General features: G+C 37.7%; 1 protein-coding gene across 1 annotated transcript; it reads right to left on the reverse strand.

The window, feature by feature from the left end:
* Nucleotides 1-693: 693 nt before the first annotated feature.
* On the reverse strand, nt 694-8,838 carry LOC107785023 (UPF0481 protein At3g47200-like). Its single transcript, XM_075226915.1, has 5 exons — nt 8,743-8,838; nt 8,555-8,624; nt 7,605-7,685; nt 3,551-3,640; nt 694-2,284 (listed from the first exon to the last, which is right to left on the reverse strand). The coding sequence occupies exons 3-5, from the start codon at nt 7,659-7,661 to the stop codon at nt 863-865; spliced, it is 1,569 nt and encodes a 522-aa protein (XP_075083016.1). The 5' UTR covers nt 7,662-7,685; nt 8,555-8,624; nt 8,743-8,838; the 3' UTR covers nt 694-862.
* Nucleotides 8,839-23,603: the final 14,765 nt, after the last annotated feature.

Here is a 23,603-nt window from a genome sequence, read left to right on the forward strand (position 1 = left end):
ATTATATAAATATTTAAGGACATTAAAGTACATCAATGTTATGAGAATATTTTAGTCGTTCAATATTTAACATAAAATATTCGTGCTTATATATATATATATATATATATAAAAATAGATAAATATAGATATAGATCATTATATTATTTGGGAGTTTGTTGTTGCATAGGACTATACCTTGAAACAAGACACGGTAAGAAATAGGCTTAATTCATATTTTTGTTCAATTTTATTAGTTGACTTTGAAGGATTAATCACAATCTTATCTTACATAGTTATTTTTTAATTTTAAAAGAGTATAAAAGTCAATTAATACTACAAGAATGTTTTTTTTGTTCAAATTTAACGTTTAATATTCGTGCTTTTAGATATAGATATAGATATATATTAATATAAAGATATAAATATATAGTATTCACCCTCTCGTTAATTTATTGCGTTTGCTTTCTACCATGCTGTCCCATGAGGAAATGGAAAAAAACATTATTAATTTGAGACATACATAAGGAGTAACAAGTAAAACCGAATTTGTAGTCTTATTTCAACTAAAGCTCTTGATTATGGTTACAAAATCGATTTAGAATTATACGATATACTAATTGTGTAAATAGTTTTTACACTATTAGTATAACTTAACCAAAACTAAGTGGGGTATTAGGATGGTAGTGTATCTACCCGAGAAGGTAGAGAAGCTGTTTCCAATAGACCCTCGGCTCAAGAAAGTACAATTTAACTATTATTTTTTAAAAAATAAATAAATCCATAACTTTAAGTCACACTCACCCTTGGTCCATAAGAAAATCATCAGTGCACAAACTTAGACTATACAAACTCGGTAGATCATAGTATATGATTACAGCGACTACTTAAGAGTACTTATGAAAGTTAATACTGTTTGCATAACTGTGAGCGAAAGGAGGATTACTGCAGCTGCAGTTGAAAGTCCCACCCAAGGACCATTAAAGTAATTGTGCCAAAAACTTGCCTTCCTTTCACTACATGGTTTTTCACAATGCTCAACCACCTTTTTGCATGCTTCTTTGTAATAGAACTGAGTTGAAGGGATCACTCCTTCTCCAAGTCTGTTAAAGATGCTAGCTGCTTCATTGTCATCGCCTATTCGGTTTCTGATTATTCCCTTCAAGCGAAACAACTTCACATCTTTTTCAGAGTTGATTAGACGATCCATAAGAATTACATAATCTGTGAAATATTTATGATGTACACCAATAGAGTGTTGCTCGTAAGCTATCAAATTTCTCAAAACGGTCTCCGTACTATCAACCACCTCAAAACAAGGAATTTCGATCAATTCCTTGTCGTACTTGATATCAAATAAACTTATACAATCCTCCTCGTTGTCCTTGTTCAACCTTCTATAAATTTTCCCAGTTCTTGAAAATTTAATTCCTGCTTCCTCAAGCTCTGTTGCACATCGCATGCGGTCGTGCCATATGTCGTCATCCTCCTCAATTTGTTGCTTTTTGTTGGTCCAAATTAGTTGCGAAGGCCAGTTAAAACTTTTCTTGCCATGTTTTAATTTATTGCTAGCATTCCCAGTTAGGCTAGCATTCATTCCTGAAGGGCAACAACACATGTGTATTACTTGAAGTAAATGTTTGACTTCTTTGGCATTCCCATCAGTTTCCCTTATGAATTTAGGAGTCACCTTCGGTAAACTAGTAGCAAAGTTGTATTTCACCATCTCTATGAATGGGACGTCATGATCCGTAGTCATCTCATGAAGTTTGGCGAGGATAAAAAAAGGGAGTTGGTTTTCTAGTAGCAACAAGTCACGATCTACAAGAACTTCCATCCAAGCCGCTTTGATAATTTTGTCTTCTCCCTCCGGCACCATTTTACAGAACTCACGGATATATTCAACCACAAAACAGCCATCAAGCAACAGCATTTCCACAAATTTCCTACAACTATCATTGTTAAAATCCTCATCTATATCATCATAACACTTAAGTGCTTCATCCTTCAGTCCCTCCAATTCTCTAATGCAACTTTCCAAATCAATCGTCTTTTTCCTGCGGAGAAACCGTTGTCGGTAACGCAGTTTATACTTTTCCATCGAGCGAAGTTTCGGATTGTTTTTATGGTAAGGACCGATGGAGATCAACTTTGGCCTATACGCATTTGGATTTGATTCATGTAGTCCCGCATTTACTTTAAAGATGGTACATGATTCGGTAGACAATCCTTCATCAAATACTGGATTTTGAACATCTGCTGTCTTTATCTCGATCACATAATCCGCTTCCCTGCCTTCTTGTATCTGTAATTAGTAGAACAGAGTAAGAGGATTTTCTTAATTTTTGCTTTTTGAATGTTTTATTTTCTTTTCACATAGAATTGTCACAATGCAGTTAGTACAGTAGTACTAAGAGCCTGTTTGGATTAGCTGATTGTAAATAGCCGATAAGTTTGAAGTGCTGAAAAGTATTTTTAAGTGCTGAAACTGATTTTTTAAATAAGCAATTACGTGTTTGGATAGACGTGTTGAAACTGATAAGCAGTTGATGTGTTTGGTAGAAAAAAACTGATAAGTAATTCTTTTATTAAAATGATCAAAATATCCTTAAAAACTTTACAAAAGATTATAAATTAAAAAGTTATTTTGTAAAGAAAAAGATGCACAAAGAATATGGAATGAAAAGAAAGTTAGAAAATTTATTTTGGAAAAAATATTTTGTGAATTAGAAAATATTATTAAGAATAAACTAGTAAAAGCCTTGGTCAAACTAAAAGTGCTTATAAGCTAAAAAGGCATAAGTTGAGGGTGACCAATTTATGACTTATGGCTGATTTTAGCTTATAAGCACTTGGCTTATAAGCACTTTGGGTATTTACCAAATGCGTAGATAAGTCAAAAAGTGTTTATAAGCCAGTTTGACCAGCTTATAAGCTTAACCAAACACCCTCTAAGTCCATAGTTATTATGTATTTTAAACAATAAAAACTAAAGAAAAGAATGGTTGAAGTGGGCAGACCGCGGACCTAGTATTTTGGACAAAGGAGTTCAGCCAAATACTAAGGTAGAACTTCAGCGATGCACGACACAAACAAGTTATTTTTAATGTCATTTTTTTTATAAACGGTACAATATATGTTACGATAAATCTATATACTTTAAAACAAGAAAATTTAGCAATTTAACTTTAACCTAATTCATAGAAACAAACCAAATTACAAACTCTATATTAGCATAGAAAAAAATCATCAATATATATAACCATACAAATACATTTACAATAATCAAGTAACTATAAAAACCCACACAAAGAAAGGAAAGACAACTATCCAAGTGAGATGAATTTTGAGATAGAAGAAATATATAAGGGATCGATCTTTACATCTACATGATCATTTGTATAATTAAACTAACACTTATTTAAATTTGAACTGACATTTGTCATCTAACTAATACTTACTTGAATAAAAAGTAACATTGATTTGAACTAATTCAATGTAATCATATAAATCACGTATATTAGTATATCATATTATCTTCAAGTAAGAAAGGGAGAGAGAGAGAACTAACCGCTCGAGCTCGATGACTGGCAACGACAAAGGCGAAGAAGGAAGCAGCAACAGCGGGTGAGGGGCTTAGCAACTGCGGGCGAGATGGCGACTGATCGAGAGAGACGAGTGAGAAGAGAGAATTCTTCGTAAGTGGCATGTGTGTTTTAGGATTTTCTCATTTCAATATCATTTGATTATAATTTATGTGTTTTTTATTTAAAAAATTATAGAAGACCACAAAACAGAAAAAAGGCAACAGTTGGGTTGGACATAGGGCTTGAGACTTCATGAAATTTGTTCACTTTTGCTATTATATATCCCAAAGACATACAAGTTATTGAAGGATTCAACACAACTTGCATACGGACAACTCTTTCACCTACATAAACGGTGTTATTTTTCGAAGAAGGGTTCCGAGGGTTAGTATCTCTCTTTTGTGTAATAAAGCATTACTTCAATTTGAAACACTAAGGGGTCATTTGATATGATGGATAAGCAAAAATAATCCTCGAATAAAAATTTAATACCGCCTTATCACTTGTTTGGTTACTAATTCTGGGATTCCCAGAATTAAAAATAGTACCGGATAACTTATATCTCCCAGAGAGTGGAATAATAATCTTACGACAAGTTATCCCAGGATAAAGTAATAAAATTGAAAATCTCAGGATTAATACAGCATACCAAACAGTCAGTAATAAATAATACCAGAATAACTAATCTCATCATAACTAATCCCGGTACAACTTGTCATCAAACCAAACGACCCCTAATAGTACAAATTTTGGAGCTAACTTCCATAAGTTTGAGTGTGACGGCCAAAAAAATAATTATAAGGAGAAAGTCCCGACTATAAAAGGATTGGGTTAATTTCATGAAAGGTTACTTAATTTTCATTTTATTGCACCAAGGTTATTAAATATTTTTTGTAATGAAAAAGTTATTCAAATTTATTTATGTATCATTTAAGTCACTAAACTATTTATTGAAACAAAAATAAAATCACTCGATTTTGCATAATTCTTTCAGAAACTCTCTAGGAGAACACAAAGGAGACATGTTCTATATATGATACTTGGGTCAACTTGAGTGACTTTTAGGTTACAAAAACATTTAGGGCTCGTTTGGTATGCGGGATAAGGGATAATTAATCTCGTGAATAAATTTGAGATGAGTTTATCCCATTTTTTATTGGGATAAAATCGTGGTATAACTAATCCCGGGATTAGTTATCCCGGAATTATAGTATTTTTTATCCTTATGGGAAAGTGAGATAACTAATCCCGTGATAATTAATGATGGGATAACTTGTTTCCCAACCAAATGACCCCTTAGTGGCTTTCCATTATATTTAGGTAAAGACAAGTAACTTTTTTGTTGTAAAATATAATTTAATGACTGTGATACAATAAAGTAAAAAGTTGAATAACCATCCATGAATTACCACCAAATGGATTAAGGAGCAATAGTACATATCCGTATTACTAATAAAAAAACTAAAAAAATGTTAAATATATTTTTTAGGTGAAAACAAAAAAATTTATTAATCACCAGTACCCCAATAAAAAAACTGTACAGAAAAACAATCATAACCAAGCCAAAAACAAGGCCCCTAATTGCCTATACTACAGCAACAGTAAATAAGCCCCTCCTATCCTCCATTTCCTTTATCCTAAGTTGCTCGGACACGGGTGCGGGTGTCCGACACGGGTGCGGATCTAGAGGTCGGATCCTTCGAGATGTAAATTTTAAGATTCGGGGATACGGATCCTAGTACGGATACGGGTGCAGGGATCCGACTAAAAATAATTCAAAAGAAAAAATAAAAATATCTTTAAATTATGATAAATTTTGTGGAATATTTAAGCATAGCTTGTAAAGTGTCGATTTTTTTTTATTCTCAAATTATAGATAAGTAAAGGATTGATTTCTTAGATAAGGTATGTTATTTTCTTCAAATTTATCCTAGTTTTGGTTCTGATTTTGGGAATCAAATTGTATCTCGTGTCAAATATTTCCGTCCGTTGTGATCAAAGTACCCAAAATTATTTGACCAGATCTGGTACGGATCTCATACCCACACCCATACTAGTGTCGTGTCGACACGGGTGCGGCACCTAAATTGCCATGTCGGAGCAACTTAGCCTTAATCATTGTTTCTAATCTACTCCTTTCAACTCTTCCTATACAATTGGTCTATCCATTCCCACTCAATCCTACTACTCTTCTTATTCAAAATTGTTACTACTCTAATCTTACAATCTTGTTGGACTTGTTCGTATATATATCACGCAAGGAGTTGGGACTTTGTAGTTTCACAGGGCCTCACTCCTTGCCCTCCATATTCTATATATTAGCGCAGCCACCATTGATGTGACAAAATCCCTACAGATTTTCCCTTTAACTGCTCTTACTACCCTTCACCAAATCCCCTTTATATTTGTTTTGATTATGCCGCTATGCACCCATTGCAACAGTAGTTGAAGACATGTCTGGGAGAGTGTGTGCTCAAAGAAAAGATGTTCCACAGTCTGCAGTTGATTTCCACATATTAGACACCAGCTATCTTGGCTAATCCTCATCTTTAGCAGCCTGTCCCTCATTAACAGTCTCTTATGGATAGCAAGCCAACTGATAAAGCAGTGCTTGGGAACATTCAGCCTGCTCCAAACTCCCCTGTACCATGGCCAATCTTCTATAGTCCCCTTCCTCCACTGGTACCCACTCCGCACTGAGTATCTACCATCCTATTTAAGCCAGCCATTGTTCACAAGCCCCCCGGCAAATTTGTATCTTATTGAACAAATGTTTTTCCAGTACCAACAACCGTCAGATGGAGGAGAGTATTGCCACCATGGTCTATCCTTTATATACAAGTGGTTTACCCACTTAACCCATAAAATGTTGAATATATGGACTATATGTAATAAACATTTGCTAATACATTTATTTATCTACTTATAACTATTTAATTTCTAACTTTTTACGCACAAGATTGTTTTACACTGATATGATATTAAAGATTAATGGAAGTAGAGATATTTTAGCGTCTGACAAAAATAATTTTGTGTAGTAAAAAAAAACTACGATTATGACACTTCTTTTCTATTCTTCTTAGAATAGGAGTTGTTTTTTTACTTTTTCTTTTTGGAAAAAAATTATTTGTTTAGTTTGTTGCAAAAAGATGGAAGTCAGCTGATGAAATCCAAAACTGATAATAGTGGAAAAAATTACGTCATACTATATTTATGAAAAACATACATCGATCGACTGAAGGCAAATGAAAGCTCTCAAAAATGGCGAGGAGAATCAGTGGATTTGAAACCTTCGCTCTTTTACTGAATAGAGGTAATAAGGACAACATAACTTTATTTCCCCAATTATCTAGTCTTTATGATTGAGTCTATTCTTCGTCTAGATCAGCTGTAGCAGTTACTTTGCTACAAGAGAAGGATAAATTGCTATTCTGTTACCGAGTCTGATCTTGTTTGGTTGCCATTTTGTGCCACAAGCTTAAATTTAAAAGGACAATCAAATTGTCCATGTACAAATTTTAGGGGATCATATCTCTCTAACCACGTTAAAGCTAAGACTCTTTTATATAATGACAACAACTACAACCCAGTATAATCACACTAGTGGGGTTTGTGGACTATAGTGTGTACGCAGACCTTACCCCTACCTTGGGATAGAGAGGTTGTTTCCGATAGACCCTCGGCTCCCTCCCTCCAAGAACTCCCCACCTTGCTCTTGAGTGACTCGAACTCACCACCTCTTGGTTGGAAGTGAAGGGTGCTTACCACTAGAGCAACCCACTAATGAGAAAGCTATAAATAATGAATACCTCAATAAAACATCTTAAGATTTAACTTGGGATGACATGTTGCTGTGTTGGTTGTGCTAAGATCCGCCTTTAGCCTTAAACTTGTTTTCATTTCCCATCAAATCCGTTAATACTTCCTATCTTATTTCCTCTTGTCAAAAATAGTACACAAACAGTGGGGAAAAAAACAAAAGAGATTCTGTGTTTGTGTGTGTGTGTGTGTCTTGTGAGAGACAGAGGAGAGAGAGACCTCATCCTTCGGAGGAGTTTGATCGAGCAGTCGGGTAATCTCAATATGTTGTGCCATCGTCTTAGATAAACTTTGTTGAAACTGCAAAATTCCACGGAGAGAGAAAGAGAGTACTTTATCAAAATCTTTTGCTCAATTCATAGATGATCATTACAATCAAACCAATTCATTGATGCAGAATTCAATTGGAAAAAAACGGCAAAGCAAAACATGGGATTTTTTTTTTTTGTGGGGGGGGGGGGGGGGGGGGGGGGGTCAATGTTTCATTATTTTGTAGTGTCATGTTCCCAGACAGAAGTAATTTGAATAAATAAACAGATTCGGAAGAGCACACTTTGGGTGTGTTTTGTACAAGGAAAATCTTTTCATTTTCATTAGAAAATGTTTTCCTAAAAAAAATATTTTTTAAGTGATTTTCTTTTATTTTTTTGTGTTTGGCTAGATAAAGAAAATATTTTTTGAAAAGTATATAATTTAGACAAATATTATGGGAGACTAAATGAGTAAGGGCAGGGAAGGTGGTAGGTCGAGATCTAGGGGCCGGAGGAGGGGTTGGCAAGGGTAGATGGTGGGGGGTGAGGGATGGGGGTTAGGGGTGGTGAGGATGGAGGGTGGAAGCGGAGAATAGGTGCAAAAAGCTTGAAAAAGAGTTTAGAAACCTCCACTCAGAGGAAATTAGATTCACGAAAAAAACGTTTTGCAAAATATTATCAAACATGAAAAAATTAAAAAATATTTTTCAAAAAAAAATTTCTTAGCAAACACACACTTTTTCATTAATTGAAAACAATTAAGCTTGTCCGTGTCTTAGAAATCGAACAAAAGGCTAAGATGAATGGTTGATATGAACAGTAATTTCCATAAGGAAACAATTATGTAAGCTGAGGTAGTAAAAATGTAATTAAATTCTTGCCATGGATGGACGAGCAATTGAAATTGAAGAAAGTTACCTCTTTGATTTGGCTATTTCTTCTTTGCTTGTGTCTCTTGCTTCTCCTGAACTTGAAGTATGTCTGTACTCTGCAAAAGGAATGAAATTATATACATAGTCAACAAGGAAGAAAATGCTGAAGAACTCCCCCCCCCCCCCCCAAAAAAAAATACAGGTACCCGGCTCCAGCGCGGAGATGTTTCCTACCCTTGCTCTGTCAATCCCAGAACTTCCCCTTCAGCTACAATATGTTGCCAAAAACCTTTAGTGGTTATACAAGTCAAGCCTGTTTGGTCAAATAGCATACCACCCAACTACTTAAACAAAAAATAGACGATGGAGATATAATATATATATATATATATATATATATAATTTATGTATTATATATGTATAATTATATATAATCAATATATAAATTAATAAATATGACTAGCTATTTGTATAAAGATTCTTTTTAAAAGTGGTTTTCTCAAAAGTACTTTTGGTGCTAAGTAATTTGTGGGCAGGTTTGGCTAAGCTTCTAAACTCAACTTATTTTGAGAATTATTTTTCTCACTAAGTATTTTTGACGAGAAACAGTTTGTGTTTGGCCAAGCTGTAAAAAAGTGTTTCTAAGTATATTTTTCTCAAAAGTGTTTTTTCAAAAAAAATATTTCTGGAGATAAGCTATTTTTTTCTGTTTTTCTAAAACTGCTTTTGCTTCTACTCAAAAATATTTTTTTACTTTAAAAGTTTGGTCAAGCACTTCAACTTTGAAAAAAAATAATTTTTTGAAGAAAAAAGTGCTTTTGGCATTGGAGAAACTTGGTCAAACATGTTTAAAAATACTTTTGAGCAACATTTAGTCTTTGTCATGTTATTAAAAAATATTTCTAAGTGTGTTTTTTTTAAGAGTGCTTTCAGTTTAGTGCTTTTAGGAAAAAACTATTTTTTTTACTTCTTTAAAACTGTTTTTACTTCTACTCAAAATTATTATTATTTTCTTCTAAAGCTTGATCAAACACTTTAACTTTTTTAAAAAAAAAAAATTGACTTTGAAGATGGTTGGCCAAACGGGCTAAGAGATCGATTGGTTTGATGGTTAATTCTCACCCTTCACAACTTTGTAAAGACTTCAGTCTGGCGTGTGTTTGAGTGTGTCAATTCGCACCAATTGGTGTTACGTAAATATTATTCCATCTTCTTCAATTTATATGACCTATTTTGTTAATCAAAAGTTAATTTGACTAATATTTAAAATTAAATAGGATTACCTCAATTCAGTATTTTAAAATTAAAATTTAAATAATTAAAAACTATACAAAAAAATACTATAAGTTGTACTTATTATCATGTCAATATGACAAAAAATACATTTCAAATATTAATCAAACTACATATAGTATAGTTCAAATCTCGAAAAGTGAATGTGTCACGTAAATTAAAATTGATAAGAGATTCTTATGAAGTAAAACAAAAAATAATGTTCATGAGAAGCAGAATTATCAGCTTCGAAAAAATGGTGTCGTACACTAAATTAATCTCATGTTGTGGGTGAGAGTTCGATTTTTTACCTTGTAATTCTTCTCCCGTTTTCTTTTATTAAAAATTTATTTTAAAATCATAATCTCATGTACTAGGTTTACAATATAGGTAATAGGCAAGTTAATTAATGAATTATCGCCCAATTCTAAGCTAGATATGTGTTTACCCGAAAAACTAATAGAGTTGAATTTGTACGTAGTTCTAAGGATATGTGGTATAGCTTAATACAAATCGTAAGGATAAATAGAAATATCAAATATGGATTGTAAAGAATACAAAATAGACAAGGTTGGAAAGAAGATGATTTATAGGACTAAGCAAGATGAATCAATTTATGAAGCTTAAAAGAATAACTCTTCAATATAGGAGAATATGGTGCTTGAATTACAATGTAAGCAAAAGAAAAACTGTCATTTACATAACTGTAGCCATCCTCTTTATAGTGGAGGATCCTACTTTTAGATATAATTAAAAATACATAGTGAGAGACCCATGATAAATCAGCTTTTCCATGATTCCTGCCAAAATTATCTTCTCTAGTGGGATTGTAACGACTCTTGTATGTGAGCTCGATATTGACTCGAGTTTTTGATTTTGACTCGGGTCTCTGTATTGATTTGAGGTCAGTGTTGGTCAGTCTCTGAATCATAAGCTTAATAACTTTACTTTGCATCATAGTTCGATTTGGATTTGAGCTTGATAATAACATCGAGCTTGACGTTGATCGGTCCTTCGGGCTCGAAGCTTGGTGACCCAACTTCAGACCTCAACCTGATACTATGAAGTCACTTTTCTGATCCAATGTATTACCATGTAAACCAGTCTATACGAAGGACTAACCGATTTTTACCGTATACAGATAGTCCCCTCATTTCTCGAGAAGGATGTAGCGAGAAACGACATGATTTTACAATGGCCCGATCAGATATAAGCTGACGTTTGCATTGAGCCCGACCATGACGTATGTGATAGTTGTCTGTCGGTTTAGATTCCCAAGACATTTAATGTGTGTCAGAAGGTGGTCGGCCACCGCAGATATTGAACCGTCATTGCTTCAATCTATAAATAACCCTTCCTTTCACCATTTATCACTTTTACGTCTTCAATCTTCCAAATTTTCTTAGTTCATTTTCTCTCTTCTGAGTTCATTCGTAGATCTGTGATTCTTTTCTGCAACATTCTTCTTAAAAACCACCAAATCTTTATCAACTGAGGAGTGCGTTCCGGCGTGTTCTTACCTTCGATTTCAAACTCGATAAAGGTTCGTCGGTTCCCTGCCGATGTAAGCCCATATCGAGATATATTTATTCGATAACCGGGGGGGTATATCGAGCAGATAAAAAAGATTGTAACTGGGGGAACAAAGAAGTGGTAGTATCGTCTCCCGAAGAGGATATTACTACTCATGTGAAAGGGTTTTTAAGTGTGTACACTTACCGTTTCACGTTAGGTCCCATCGACCCTATTATCATAGATTTTTGTTGTAAATACCTAATAACCCTAGGCCAGATTCACCCTTATTTTTGGCGGATCGTTATTTTGATCCGATACTTCGTGAACAAAATCAAGAGGATGCCTTTCACCCTTGATCATTTATCCGATTGTACTACCCTTACCTTTTTCGGGGAGGGTTAATAAAACTTTAGCATCAAGCTACCAAGGCTCTGTTCTCGAGCATAGACGAGGACAAAGATCGAGGATGGATGGGCAGGTTCGTCTGAGTAAGGACTTCGGACCTGATTCCGACTGAAAAGATGCTTTTTCCCGAGGAGTGGAACATGAAGCGTAAGTGTAATTCTGTTGTTATCTCCTACTATTTTGCCTTTTCATTTCTTTTCTTAGTGATATCCCCTTTTTTGTGATGCAGCGGTTCCCTGGATGTCCGGCACAGTTCCCGATCTCAAGAACTGGGTACGGAATTTGGCTTTGACTTCCACATATGCCAAGCACTCATGGCGTGACTTATCGAAGGGCCGATGGGAGGCCAAAAATCATGGTAAGCCATTTTCTCGTATTTTTTGGCAGTTTGAACGAGATGTTTTCCATATATTTTTAATAAATTTTCCTGTATGTGGGTGTGGGAAAAGATGCGATTTTAAGGCCCTCGTCCGTCGAGGAAGAAGCTTCGGCCTCTATTCCAAAGTCGGTGAAGGAAAATAAGAGGAAAAGGGCCTATGTTCCCGAAGATCAAAAACCGAAGAAGAGGACAGCTCATAAGCCGAAGAAGAATATCATTCCTTTGAGTATAGAATCAGTTCTGCGTCTAAGGGATGAAGACGAAGAAGAAGAATAAGAAGACGGGTCTGCGTTGGTGGTCTGAATAAAGAAAAGCATTGATGCCCCAAAGGCGGATGAATCGACGGTGATTCATAAGGCTATGCCTCGAACATAGGAGATATCGGAGGAAGGTTCAGGCAAATTCCCCGAGTCACTAGAGATCAAGGATGCTTCCTACTGAAGTCAACAAACGGTGGGTACATCGGAAGGGGCCGGTCTTGAAGCTCTCCGAACTGAGGAGAATGCCCCAATCGAGTCGCCTGGGGAAATAGTAATCGGAGATTCGCCCACTCTTCCTGCCTTTTCTGAAGGGGCTATTTGGGAAGCGCAAGCTTTGGGGGCCCTCGAGATGAGTCGGTCTCATAAAAGGGAGGACCCTTTCCGTGATCTGTTTACCGTTGTCGAGGACGTTGATGGACCTAGTGATGTGTCGGGCCTTCTCTGTGAAGTGCAACTAGCTCTGAATCGGGTAAGCTCTTAACTCTCTTTGTTGATATTATTTTTCATGTTTTGCTATTCTTTCCTAACTTATTTTCTTCCTTCTTCGTAGGCCGTGGCGGTTCATCGAGAACTATGTTCTCGGTTTCGAGCTGAGTTGTATCGGTTTGAGATCGATCTTCAACGGGTCACAGAGAAGAGGAACTCCCTTAAACTCTTCTTAGGGCAAAGGGGAGAGGAAATCAAAGACCTCCGAGTTGAGTTGGCCAAGGCTCACCAAGATTGATGTGATAAAAGTGGAGTCCTTGAAGTGGAAAGAAGGTATGGATTGCTTTGCTGCAAAGAAAGAGGCTGCTCGAGCCCAATTGTCATCGGCCGAGACCCAGCTTCAAAGTATGAAGGAGAAAATCTCGGTTCAAGAAAGAAAAATAGAGGAGCTCGAGGCTCGGTTGGCCTCTGAACTCACTAAGGCCGAATCCGACGCCGAAAAGGCAAAGGCCAAAGCGGATGCATTCGAGGCCATTTACTAGGCCGATGTTGAAGCTTCTCAGGTACAAGAAAGAGAGCCAGCCGAGACCGCCAACACTCGAGCACATTGGGTTGCTGAGCTCGCTAAGTGCCGATCTCGGAGGGAGACCCTCGAGGAGATCCACGCTCGAGGTTTCCATCCCACTGAAGAGATAAAAAGGGCTAAGGAGCTCGAAGCCGATGCTGAAACCTTGGCTTCCGATGATGAGAGCGAGGAGGATCCCGATGGAGAAGAGACTGCCCCCGGGGATAACCAAGAAACTCAGTCCCTTAGTATCTATTTCGGATGTTGCAAACAATCATGTAAACAATCCTGTAAATATATACGAATATCTTTTCTTTTCCCGTCTTGCCTCTGTTTTATTTTCTGTCTTGTGAAGATTTCGTTATATTCATGCTTTATGAATGTTTTCATAAGGCTTTAGGCAATTTGATCGAATTCGAACTTTGTAGCCTTTATATCCGAGTGAGCGTTTTCGAACTCGAAGTGATGTAGCCCATAGGCTTAGTGATTTCGAACTTGAAGTAATGTAGCCCGTAGGCTTAATAGTAGAGTGAGTGATTTCGAACTCGAGGTAATGTAGCTCGTAGGCTTAATATTTGAGTGAGTGATTTCGAACTAGAAGAAATGTAGCCCGTAGGCTTAATGATTGAGTGAGTGATTTCGAATTCGAAGTAATGTAGCCCGTAGCCTTAATAATCGAGTGAGTGATTTCGAACTCGAAGTAATGTACCTCGTAGGCTTAATAGTCGAGTGAGTGATTCGAACTCGAAGTAATGTAGCTCGTAGGCTTAATATTCGAGTGAGTGATTTCGAACTAGAAGTAATGTAGCCCGTAGGCTTAATGATTGAGTGAGTGATTTATCGTACTCAAGATAGGAGTAGCCTGTAGGCTTAGTATTCGAGTGAGTGCCTTGCTCGAACTCTAAGTAATGTTGCCCGTAGGCTTAATGATTGAGTGAGTGATTTCTCGAACTCAAGATAAGAGTAGCCCATAGGCTTAGTACTCGAGTGAGTGCCTTGCTCGAACTCGAAGTAATGTAGCCCATAGGCTTAATATTCGAGTGGGTGATTTCGAACTCGAAGTAATGTATATCGTAGGGTTAATTATTAAGTGAGTGATTTCTCGAACTCAAGATAGGAGTAGCCCGTAAGCTTAGTATTCGAGTGAGTGCCTTGCTCGAACTCGAAGTAATGTAGCCCGTAGGCTTAATGATTGAGTGGGTGATTTCTCGAACTCAAGATAGGAGTAGCCCGTAAGCTTAGTATTCGAGTGAGTGCCTTGCTCGAACTCGAAGTAATGTAGCCCGTAGGCTTAATGATTGAGTGAGTGATTTCTCGAACTCAAGATAAGAGTAGCTTGTAGGCTTAGTACTCGAGTGAGTGCCTTGCTCGAACTCGAAGTAATGTAGCCCGTAGGTTTAATGATTGAGTGAGTGATTTCTTGAACTCATTGAGTGGGTGATTTCTCGAACTCAAGATAAGAGTATCTGTAGGCTTAGTATTCGAGTGAGTGCCTTGCTCGAACTCGAAGTAATGTAGCCCGTAGGCTTAATTATTGAGTGAGTGATTTCTCGAACTCAAGATAACAGTAGCCCGTAGGCTTAGTACTCAAGTGAGTGCCTTGCTCGAACTCTAAGTAATGTAGCCCGTAGGCTTAATGATTGAGTGAGTGATTTCTCAAACGCAAGATAAGAGTATCCCGTAGGCTTAGTATTCGAGTGAGTGACTTGCTCGAACTCGAAGTAATGTAGCCGTAGGCTTAATGATTGAGTGAGTGATTTCTCGAACTCAAGATAAGAGTAGCCAATAGGCTTAGTACTCGAGTGAGTGCCTTGCCCGAACTCGAAGTAATGTAGCTCGTAGGCTTAATGATTGAGTGAGTGATTTCTCGAACTCAAGATAAGAGTAGCCCGTAGGCTTAGTACTCGAGTGAGTGCCTTGCTCGAACTCGGAGTAATGTAGCCCGTAGGCTTAATGATTGAGTGAGTGATTTCTCGAACTCAAGATAAAAGTAGCCCGTAGGCTTGATAGTAGAGTGGCAGTCCCTAATTTGTGGGGTAATGGTCGGTCCTTGAACCTGTTTGCGTAGTAGATCATGAAATAGGTGATGGATTGTAAGACACGAGATATGGGCAAAGAAATTTCTTTTCATGTTGTTATACATGTGATTATGTTTTGTACAGTGAATCGAGCAACCTAGGCGAGCATGGTTCGTTTTGACCATTTCGCTCTTATAATTTTTCCTATCGAAACACTATTGTTATGAAATAACTTTCTTGTACGGACACTTAAAATATTTCGGGGTAATGCCCCGCCAGTATTCGAGGTTGATTGTAAAGAGGCCTTGGATACTGTTGAATTGCTCTAAGTTAGCACGATCAATTGTTGCCTCATTAAAAACCTTGCCGAAAAACCTATTTGGGTTAAAACTGGTCTAAGGGAAAAAGAGTGCAACGCGTGCTTTCAGACCTAGGGCTTTGTAGTGAAGGATCCATCCTAGCTCATGATCGGACTCCTGCAGAGGTTAGTTTCGAAATATAGACAAATATGGGAGGGTCGTACCTTAGCAGTAGTATCATTTTAGGTGCGACACATTCTAATTTCTTGATAGTTGTTTGCCGTTTATAATACCGAGCTTGTATGATCCTTTTACGACATTTTCGAGAACCTGATACGGTCCTTCCCAGTTCGGTCCTAGTTTTCCTTCATTTGGATTTCGGGTACTGAGAGTGACTTTCCTTAGCACTAAGTCCCCGAGTTTAAAATGACGAAGCTTGGTTCTTCAATTGTAGTATCTTTCGATTCGCTACTTTTGGGCGGCCAATTGGACGAGAGCAGCTTCTCGTTTTTCATCCGATAATTCTAAGCTAGTGTTCATAACCTCGTTATTTGACTCTTCTGCTGTATATCAAAACCTGGCACTGGGTTCCCCGACTTCGACTAGAATCAAGGCTTCGGAGCCATATACTAAGGAGAACGGGGTTGCCCCCGTACTAGATTTTGATGTTGTTCGATATTCCCAAAGAACTTCGGGTAGTATTTCTCTCCATTTTCCCTTAGCGTCGTTCAACCTTTTCTTTAGGTTTTGAATGACAATTTTGTTCGTTGATTCAGCCTGTCCGTTCCCACTGGGGTGGTACAGTGTTGATAATATCCTTTTTATTTGTGGTCTTCGAGGAATTTCATCACTTTTCAGCCGATAAATTGTTTCCCATTGTCACACACTATTTCGGCGGATATTCCAAACCGGCATACGATATGATCCCAGATGAAGTTTATAACCTCTTTCTCTCTAACTTTTTCGAACGCCTGTGCTTCAATCCATTTAGAGAAATAGTCAGTCATAAATAAGATGAACTTAACTTTACCTGGGGCCGATGGCAGTGGGCCGACGACGTCCATTCCCCATTTCATGAACGACTATGGGGCTAAGACTGAGTGAAGTTTCTCTCCAGGATGATGGATCATCAGTGCAAACCTTTGACATTTGTCACATTTTCGAACAAAATCATTTGCATCTTTGTCCATATCGATCCAATAATATCCAGCTCTAATTATTTTTCGGATTAATGAATCGGTACCAGAATAATTTCTACAAGTACACTCGTGAATCTCACATAGGACGTAATCGGTATCCTCTGGTCCTAAGCATACTGCCAATGGTCCATCGAATGTCCTTCGGTATAATATTTCATCTGCAGTCAATATGAACCGAGCATCTTTGGTTCGTAAGGCCCTCGAATTTTTAGGGTCCGATGGGAGCTTTCCGTTCTTCAAGTATTCAATATACTTATTCCTCCAATCCCAGGTTAAGATTGTAGAGTTTATCTCGGCGTGAGCTTCCTCGATCACGGATCTCGAGAGTTGAACGACAGTCCCCAAGCTGATCTCATCTTCCCCGACCGATGATCCCAAATTTGCAAGTGCATCGACCTCACTATTTTGTTCTTGAGGTACATGCTATAAGGTCCATTCTTTGAAACTGTGCAAAGTTACCTGCAGTTTGTCCAAATACCTTTGCATTTTATCTTCTCGAACTTCGAATTTTTTTTTTACTTGATTTATCTCCAGTAAAGAGTCAAATTTGGCTTCAATGACTTCTTCTCCCAAGCTTTTAGCTAGCTCGAGATATGCAATCATGGCCTCATACCCGGCCTCGTTGTTAGTCAACCTAGTGGTTTTGATAGATTTCCTAATAGTGTTACCCATGGGTGGCTTTAAAACGATGCCTATCCCAGACCCCTTCACGCTCGAAGCCCCGTCTGTGAAAAGGGTCCATACCCCGATGATGTACCCGATTTCAATAAGAGTTCTTTTTCATCTACGGGTATGAGGGTCGGCGTGAAATCGGCCACGAAGTCCGCTAAAATTTGAGACTTGATGGTCGTACAGAGTTGATATTCGATATCGTACCCACTGAGTTCGATGGCCCATTTGGCCAATCGGCCTGATAGTTCGGGATTGTGCAAAATTTGACGAAGTGGGTAAGTGGTCAATACGCATATAGGGTGACATTGAAAGTATGGTCTTAACTTTCTAGAGGCGCTTATCAGTGTAAGTGCCAATTTTTCTAAGTGTGGATATCTAGTTTCTGCTTCTCCTAAGGTTCGACTTACATAATAAACGGGAAATTGCGTACCTTGCTCTTCTCGAACTAGGACACCACTTACCGTGATTTTCGATACTGCCAAGTACAAGCAGAGTTTTTTGTCTGTTTTTGTAGTATGAAGCAGTGGTGGGCTCGATAGATATCGCTTTAATTCCTCTAATGTCTGTTGGCATTCCGGGTTCCAAGAGAATCGTTATTCTTTTTAAGTAGAGAGAAAAATTTGTGACTTCGATCTGATGACCTTAAAATGAATCGGCCTAAGGCAACAATCCATCTCGTTAGCCTCTGCACGACTTTTACGCTGTCCACGATGGTGATGTCTTTGATGACCTTGATTTTATCGGGTTTAATCTTGGTCTCCAGATTTGATACCATGAAGCCGAGGAACTTGCCCGAACCGACCCCGGAAGCACATTTCTCGGGGTTGAGCTTCATATGTTGTATTTCCTTAAAATCTCGAATGTTTACTGCAAATGAGCCAAATGGTCCTCTGCGCGCAGGGACTTAACTAGCATGTCATCAATATGAACTTCCATTGATTTACCTATTTGTTCCTCGAACATTTTATTTACTAGGTGTTGATAAGTAGCTCCTGCATTTTTTAGCCCGAAGGGCATCACATTATAACAATATGTTCCATACTTGGTGACAAATGAAGTATTTTTCTGGTCTTCCGGGTTCATTTGGATTTGATTATACCCGGAATAGGCATTGAGAAAAGTAAGGATCTCGTGGCCGGCCATGGCATCGATCATGCGATCGATGTTAGGCAGTGGAAAAGAATCTTTAGGACATGCCTTGTTTAAATCCTTGTAATCTACACACATTCTATGTTTGTTCTCTTTTTTAGGGACTACAACTACATTGGCTAACCATTCGGGATATTTCACCTCCCGAATGGACCCTATTCTAAGAAGATTAGTTACTTCGTCATTTATGAATGCGTGCTTTACCTCAGACTGGGGTCTTCTATTTTGCTTTATCGATTTGAACCTAGGGTCCAGGCTTAGCCGATGCGTCATTATATCCGGTGGGATCCCTATTATATCTAAATGGGACCAAGCAAAATAATCTATGTTATCGATAAGAAATTGAACAAGTTTTTTCCTAAGTTCAGGGGTTAATCCAGTTCCCGGGTATACCTTTCGTTCGGGCAAATACTCGATTAGTATGACTTGCTCTAACTCTTCAATCGTTGATTGGGTAGCGTCGGAATCATCGGGAAGCACGAAGGATTGATGGATCCTTTGATCATCATCTCCATCGATCTTCTGATTTTCTGGTTGGGGTTAAAGCTGATGTTTGTGATTGCTATTTAGCATCTCGTTCCCCTTTTGAGTCTGATCCCCTTTTTGGCGACGATGAGGATATCATATTCGCTTCTTCGACGGAAAACATTTCTCTTGCGGCCGGTTGTTCTCCGTACACTGTTTTGACTCCCCCCGATGTTGGGAATTTAAGAACCTTGTGTAGGGTCGAAGGTACAACTCTCATGTTGTAGATCCATGGCCTTCCAAAAAGGGCGTTGTACCTCATGTCACCTTCGATTACATGGAACTTCATTTCCTGGATGGTCCCAGTCACGTTTATCGGCAGAATTATCTCGCCTTTGATGGTTTCACATGCCATATTGAATCCGTTTAGAACCAGGGTTGCGGGTATGACCTGGTCTTGTAGACCGAGTTGTTCTACAACCTTCAATCTAATGATATTAGCCGAGCTACCTGGATCAATTAACACACGCTTAACTTTAGTTTTACTCATAAGTACGGATATTTCCAGTGCATCGTTATGAGGTTGTATGACTCGTTCTCTATCTTTATCATTGAAGGACAAAGTTCCTATGGGTGCGTAATCCTGTGTTCGAGATCGCTTTTCCCTCACAATCAATGTCTTAGTGCGTTTAAGCACCGGTCTTTGATGTATCGACGCCACCGATGATCATGTGGATGACGTATTGTGGTTCTTCTTGTTCATTTTGTTTGTCGAAATCCCTGTTTTTGAAATGGTTCTTAGCCATGTCGCTTAAAAATTCTCGAAGGTGCCCTTTATTGAATAACTGGGATACCTCTTCTCTTAGTTGCCTGCAATCTTCCGTTCTGTGGCCATGAGTGCCATGATATTCGCACATTTGATTGGGTTACGTCTCGATTCATTGATTATGTTGTTTCCACTATACGGTCGGTATCGGTCCCTGATCGGACCTTGTTCTCGATTGATATCCCTTCAAGCAGCTGGTTCAGACCCCAACTGATCATCTTCGACTCTAATTTTTGATTGGTACCGATTGTGCACGTCGGCCCAAGTGATAGTTGGGTACTCGATCAGGTTATGCTTCAGTTGCCGTGATGCCGTTGAACTTCGTTCGTTTAAACCTTGAGTGAAAGTCTGAACATCCCAATCGTCTGTGACTGGTGGCAGATCCATTCGTTCCTTTTGAAAACGAGATACAAATTCTATTAGCATCTCGTTATCCTTTTGTCTTACCTTGAACATGTCCGACTTCCTGGTCTCGACTTTTATGGCCCCAGTGTGTGCTTTTACGAAGGAATCTGCAAGCATAACAAAAGAATCGATAGAATTAGATGGTAAATTATGATACCATATCATTGCTCCCTTTGATAGGGTTTCACCGAATTTTTTCAATAATACGGATTCGATCTCATCATCCTCTAGGTCGTTCCCTTTTTTGGCACATGTGTATGAGGTGACATGTTCATTCGGGTCGGTAGTTCCGTTATATTTAGGAACCTCATGCATGCAGAATTTCTTTAGGATTGGTTTAGGAGCCGCGCTTGGGGGAAAGGCTTTTGTATGATTTTTTTGGAGTCTAAGCCCTTCAATATTGGTGGTGCCCTCGGGATATGATCAACCCTGGAGTTGTATGTTTCCACCTTTTTCTCGTTTGCTTCGATCCTCCTTTCTCCCGATTCTATTCGTTTGGTCAGTTCTTCGAACATCTTAGCAATTTTAAGATTAGTCCCCGACTCCTGCTCATTTGATTTCACTATAGTTGGTTCCGTTGTATAGGCGATTTATCGGGGTTGACTGGGCTCTGGTCTACTCGGTATCTGGGTTTTATTCTGCAACTGAGCTATTGCTGCATATTGAGCTTGTAACATTTCAAAAATCATACGCAAGCTGATGCCGTTTTCCTTGACGTTATGGGTATCTCGAGCTGCAGACCGAGTGTCACCATGAATGCTATTTTCAGGTTCAGAATGTAGGTTTACCTCAATGGCCACATGCGAATTGATGTCTATTGGCACTTCGATTCGAACTCCGACGGCGTTAACAAATGGTCTTTCGGTACCAGGTATCAAGTTGTTGTTCTAATGATGAAGACCATCTTCGTTATCAATAGGTAAGGCCATTTGATTGATAGTTGGTCGTTGCTAATCCAAAATCCAAGATACTTTCGAAAACACGCGCAAAACAGTGTTTTTTGCATATTCGTATCAAATAACCACTGTTATCCTTAGCCCCACGGTGGGCGCCAAACTGTTTATCCGAAAAACGGATAGAGTTGAATTTGTACGTAGTTCTAAGGATATGTGGTATAACTTAATACAAATCGTAAAGATAAATAGAAATATCAAATATGGATTGCAAAGAATACAAAATAGACAATGTTGGAAAGAAGATGATTTTTAGGACTAAGTAAGATGAATCAATTTATGAAACTTAAAAGAATAACTCTTCAATATAGGAGAATATGGTGTTTGAATTACAATGTAAGCAAAAAAGAACTGTCCTTTACAGAAATGTAGCAATCCTCTTTATGGTGTGAGCTCGATATTGACTCGAGTTTTCGGTTTTGACTCGAGATCTCGATCTTGACTTGAGCTCGATTCTGACTCGGATCCCTGTATTGATTCGGGATTAGTGTTGGTCGGTCTCTGAATAATAAGCTCGATAACTTTACTTGGACCATAGTTCGATTTGGATTCGAGCTTGATAATAACATCGAGCTCGACGTTGATTGGTCTTCCGGGTTCGAAGCTTGGTGACCCAATTTCGGATATCAACCTGATACTATGAAGATGCTTCTCCGTTCCAATGTATTACCATTTAAATCAGTCCGTACGAAGGATTAACCGGTTTTTACCGTATACAATATGGATGATGTGCATGTCTCAACTCCCATATCATGCAGTGACTTCTAAGGGCCTATTCAGGCAATGTGAATTTTTCCTTTTATTAGTTTGGTAAACACGGGCAAATTTATCTAGTATTTCTTTTCTTCAAAGAGGCTATCTTTTCTTGTCAAGGTGAAAGGTTTAATGAAGAATTTCTTTCATCTAACTTATTTTCTAACTATGATAAAATATCCTTCTCTCTTTTGACGTACCGTAAATGTACATAGTACAGTATTGTATTATGAGGAGAGTCTCTCTTATTTATTTTTTTTAGGTTCTTTGTTAAGGGAGGAATCCTCCAATATCATATTCTTGCTAGCTAGGTAATTTAGTGTTTATCTTAAATTATGGTGACTGATTACATATTTTAGTAAGGATATGAACTAGAGAATCATCTAATCTAGTTTAACGGGTCGGGTTGATCCGGTTCCGGACCGGCCCAGATCGGTACTAAACTGGATCGGCTCAGACCGGTGGAAGAGGGGCGGATAGGGCTGGATTTGGGAGGTTAGGGGGTTGGTCCGTATATATTTATGTTATCGGTTAACCGGACCGGTCAAACCCGATCAATGAAAATTACTGTTGAACTGGTTAATCGGCACGGGCCGATTCAATGGCTATTTTTTTAAAATTATTTTTTTTAATTCATTTGACCGTTGGCAATGGTCAGCTTCCAGTTTGAACGTTGCCCAACAGATATTTTTGCAAGAATAACTCTTTTTGGAAATTCTTTTTTAAAAAATAACACTTTTAGTAATTACTAATTTAGCTCTTTGAAAAAATATAAATACACACCCCTTTTCTTCATTTATTCACTCATCTCTCATTTTTCAAACTCAAATTCTTAATTGTCATTCTCTCATTTTTCACCTAAATTGCAATAAACTATTTGGCTCTTATTTTTTTTGAAATTTAATTTATCGTAATATTTGAGGTTTGAACTTTGAACAATTGACGTTTTTTCGTGGTAACATTGGAGTTGCGAAAATCATCAAGTGTTCAATTTATTACGGAATTCGGTGCACTTCCTCTAACTTACTAAGGCAATGCAAAATCTTTGAAGTTCTAGATTTATATTTAATAATTAAACTTTGAATATACTCTTTTTTCGTTAATTTAGTTGTTGTTAAATGTAAACTTTAATGTGATAGTTTGAAATAAGAATTATAAGTGCAATTTTTTTTCATTTTCATTGTATTCTATTATTTAAATTCTTAATAAAATATTCAAATATTAAAATTTTAAGGCCTTCGAATCCTTTATTCAAACACTCTTTTTAGAAGATTGTTTTTTTGTTTTATATTTTTACTTTATATTAATATAAATTACGATAGTTATACAAAATATAGAAAAAATGCATAAACCCGACCCGACCCCTTAGTCCTGGAACCGTTCCGATTCAATTGTTCACCGGATGGGTCCGGACCCGTTAAGCCCGATTTGTAAAACCCGATAATCGGCCCGAATTGGTGACCTACCGATCACTATTTTTCTCAACCTGGCCCATCCCACTCTTTTGTCACCTTTAGAATCATCTCAGAACTTG

Source organism: Nicotiana tabacum, chromosome 12 (assembly GCF_000715075.1).
Source record: "Nicotiana tabacum cultivar K326 chromosome 12, ASM71507v2, whole genome shotgun sequence".
Taxonomy (NCBI): Eukaryota; Viridiplantae; Streptophyta; class Magnoliopsida; order Solanales; family Solanaceae; genus Nicotiana; species Nicotiana tabacum.

Coding starts and splice junctions, on each gene's coding strand:
- LOC107785023 (XM_075226915.1), bottom strand. CDS start 7,661: ATGGCACAACATATTGAGATTACCCGACTGCTCGATCAAACTCCTCCG. Junction 3,641..7,604: donor AAACTCCTCCGAAGGATGAG/GTCTCTCTCTCC, acceptor TCTCTCGATCAG/TCGCCATCTCGCCCGCAGTT. Junction 2,285..3,550: donor CCAGTCATCGAGCTCGAGCG/GTTAGTTCTCTC, acceptor TACTAATTACAG/ATACAAGAAGGCAGGGAAGC.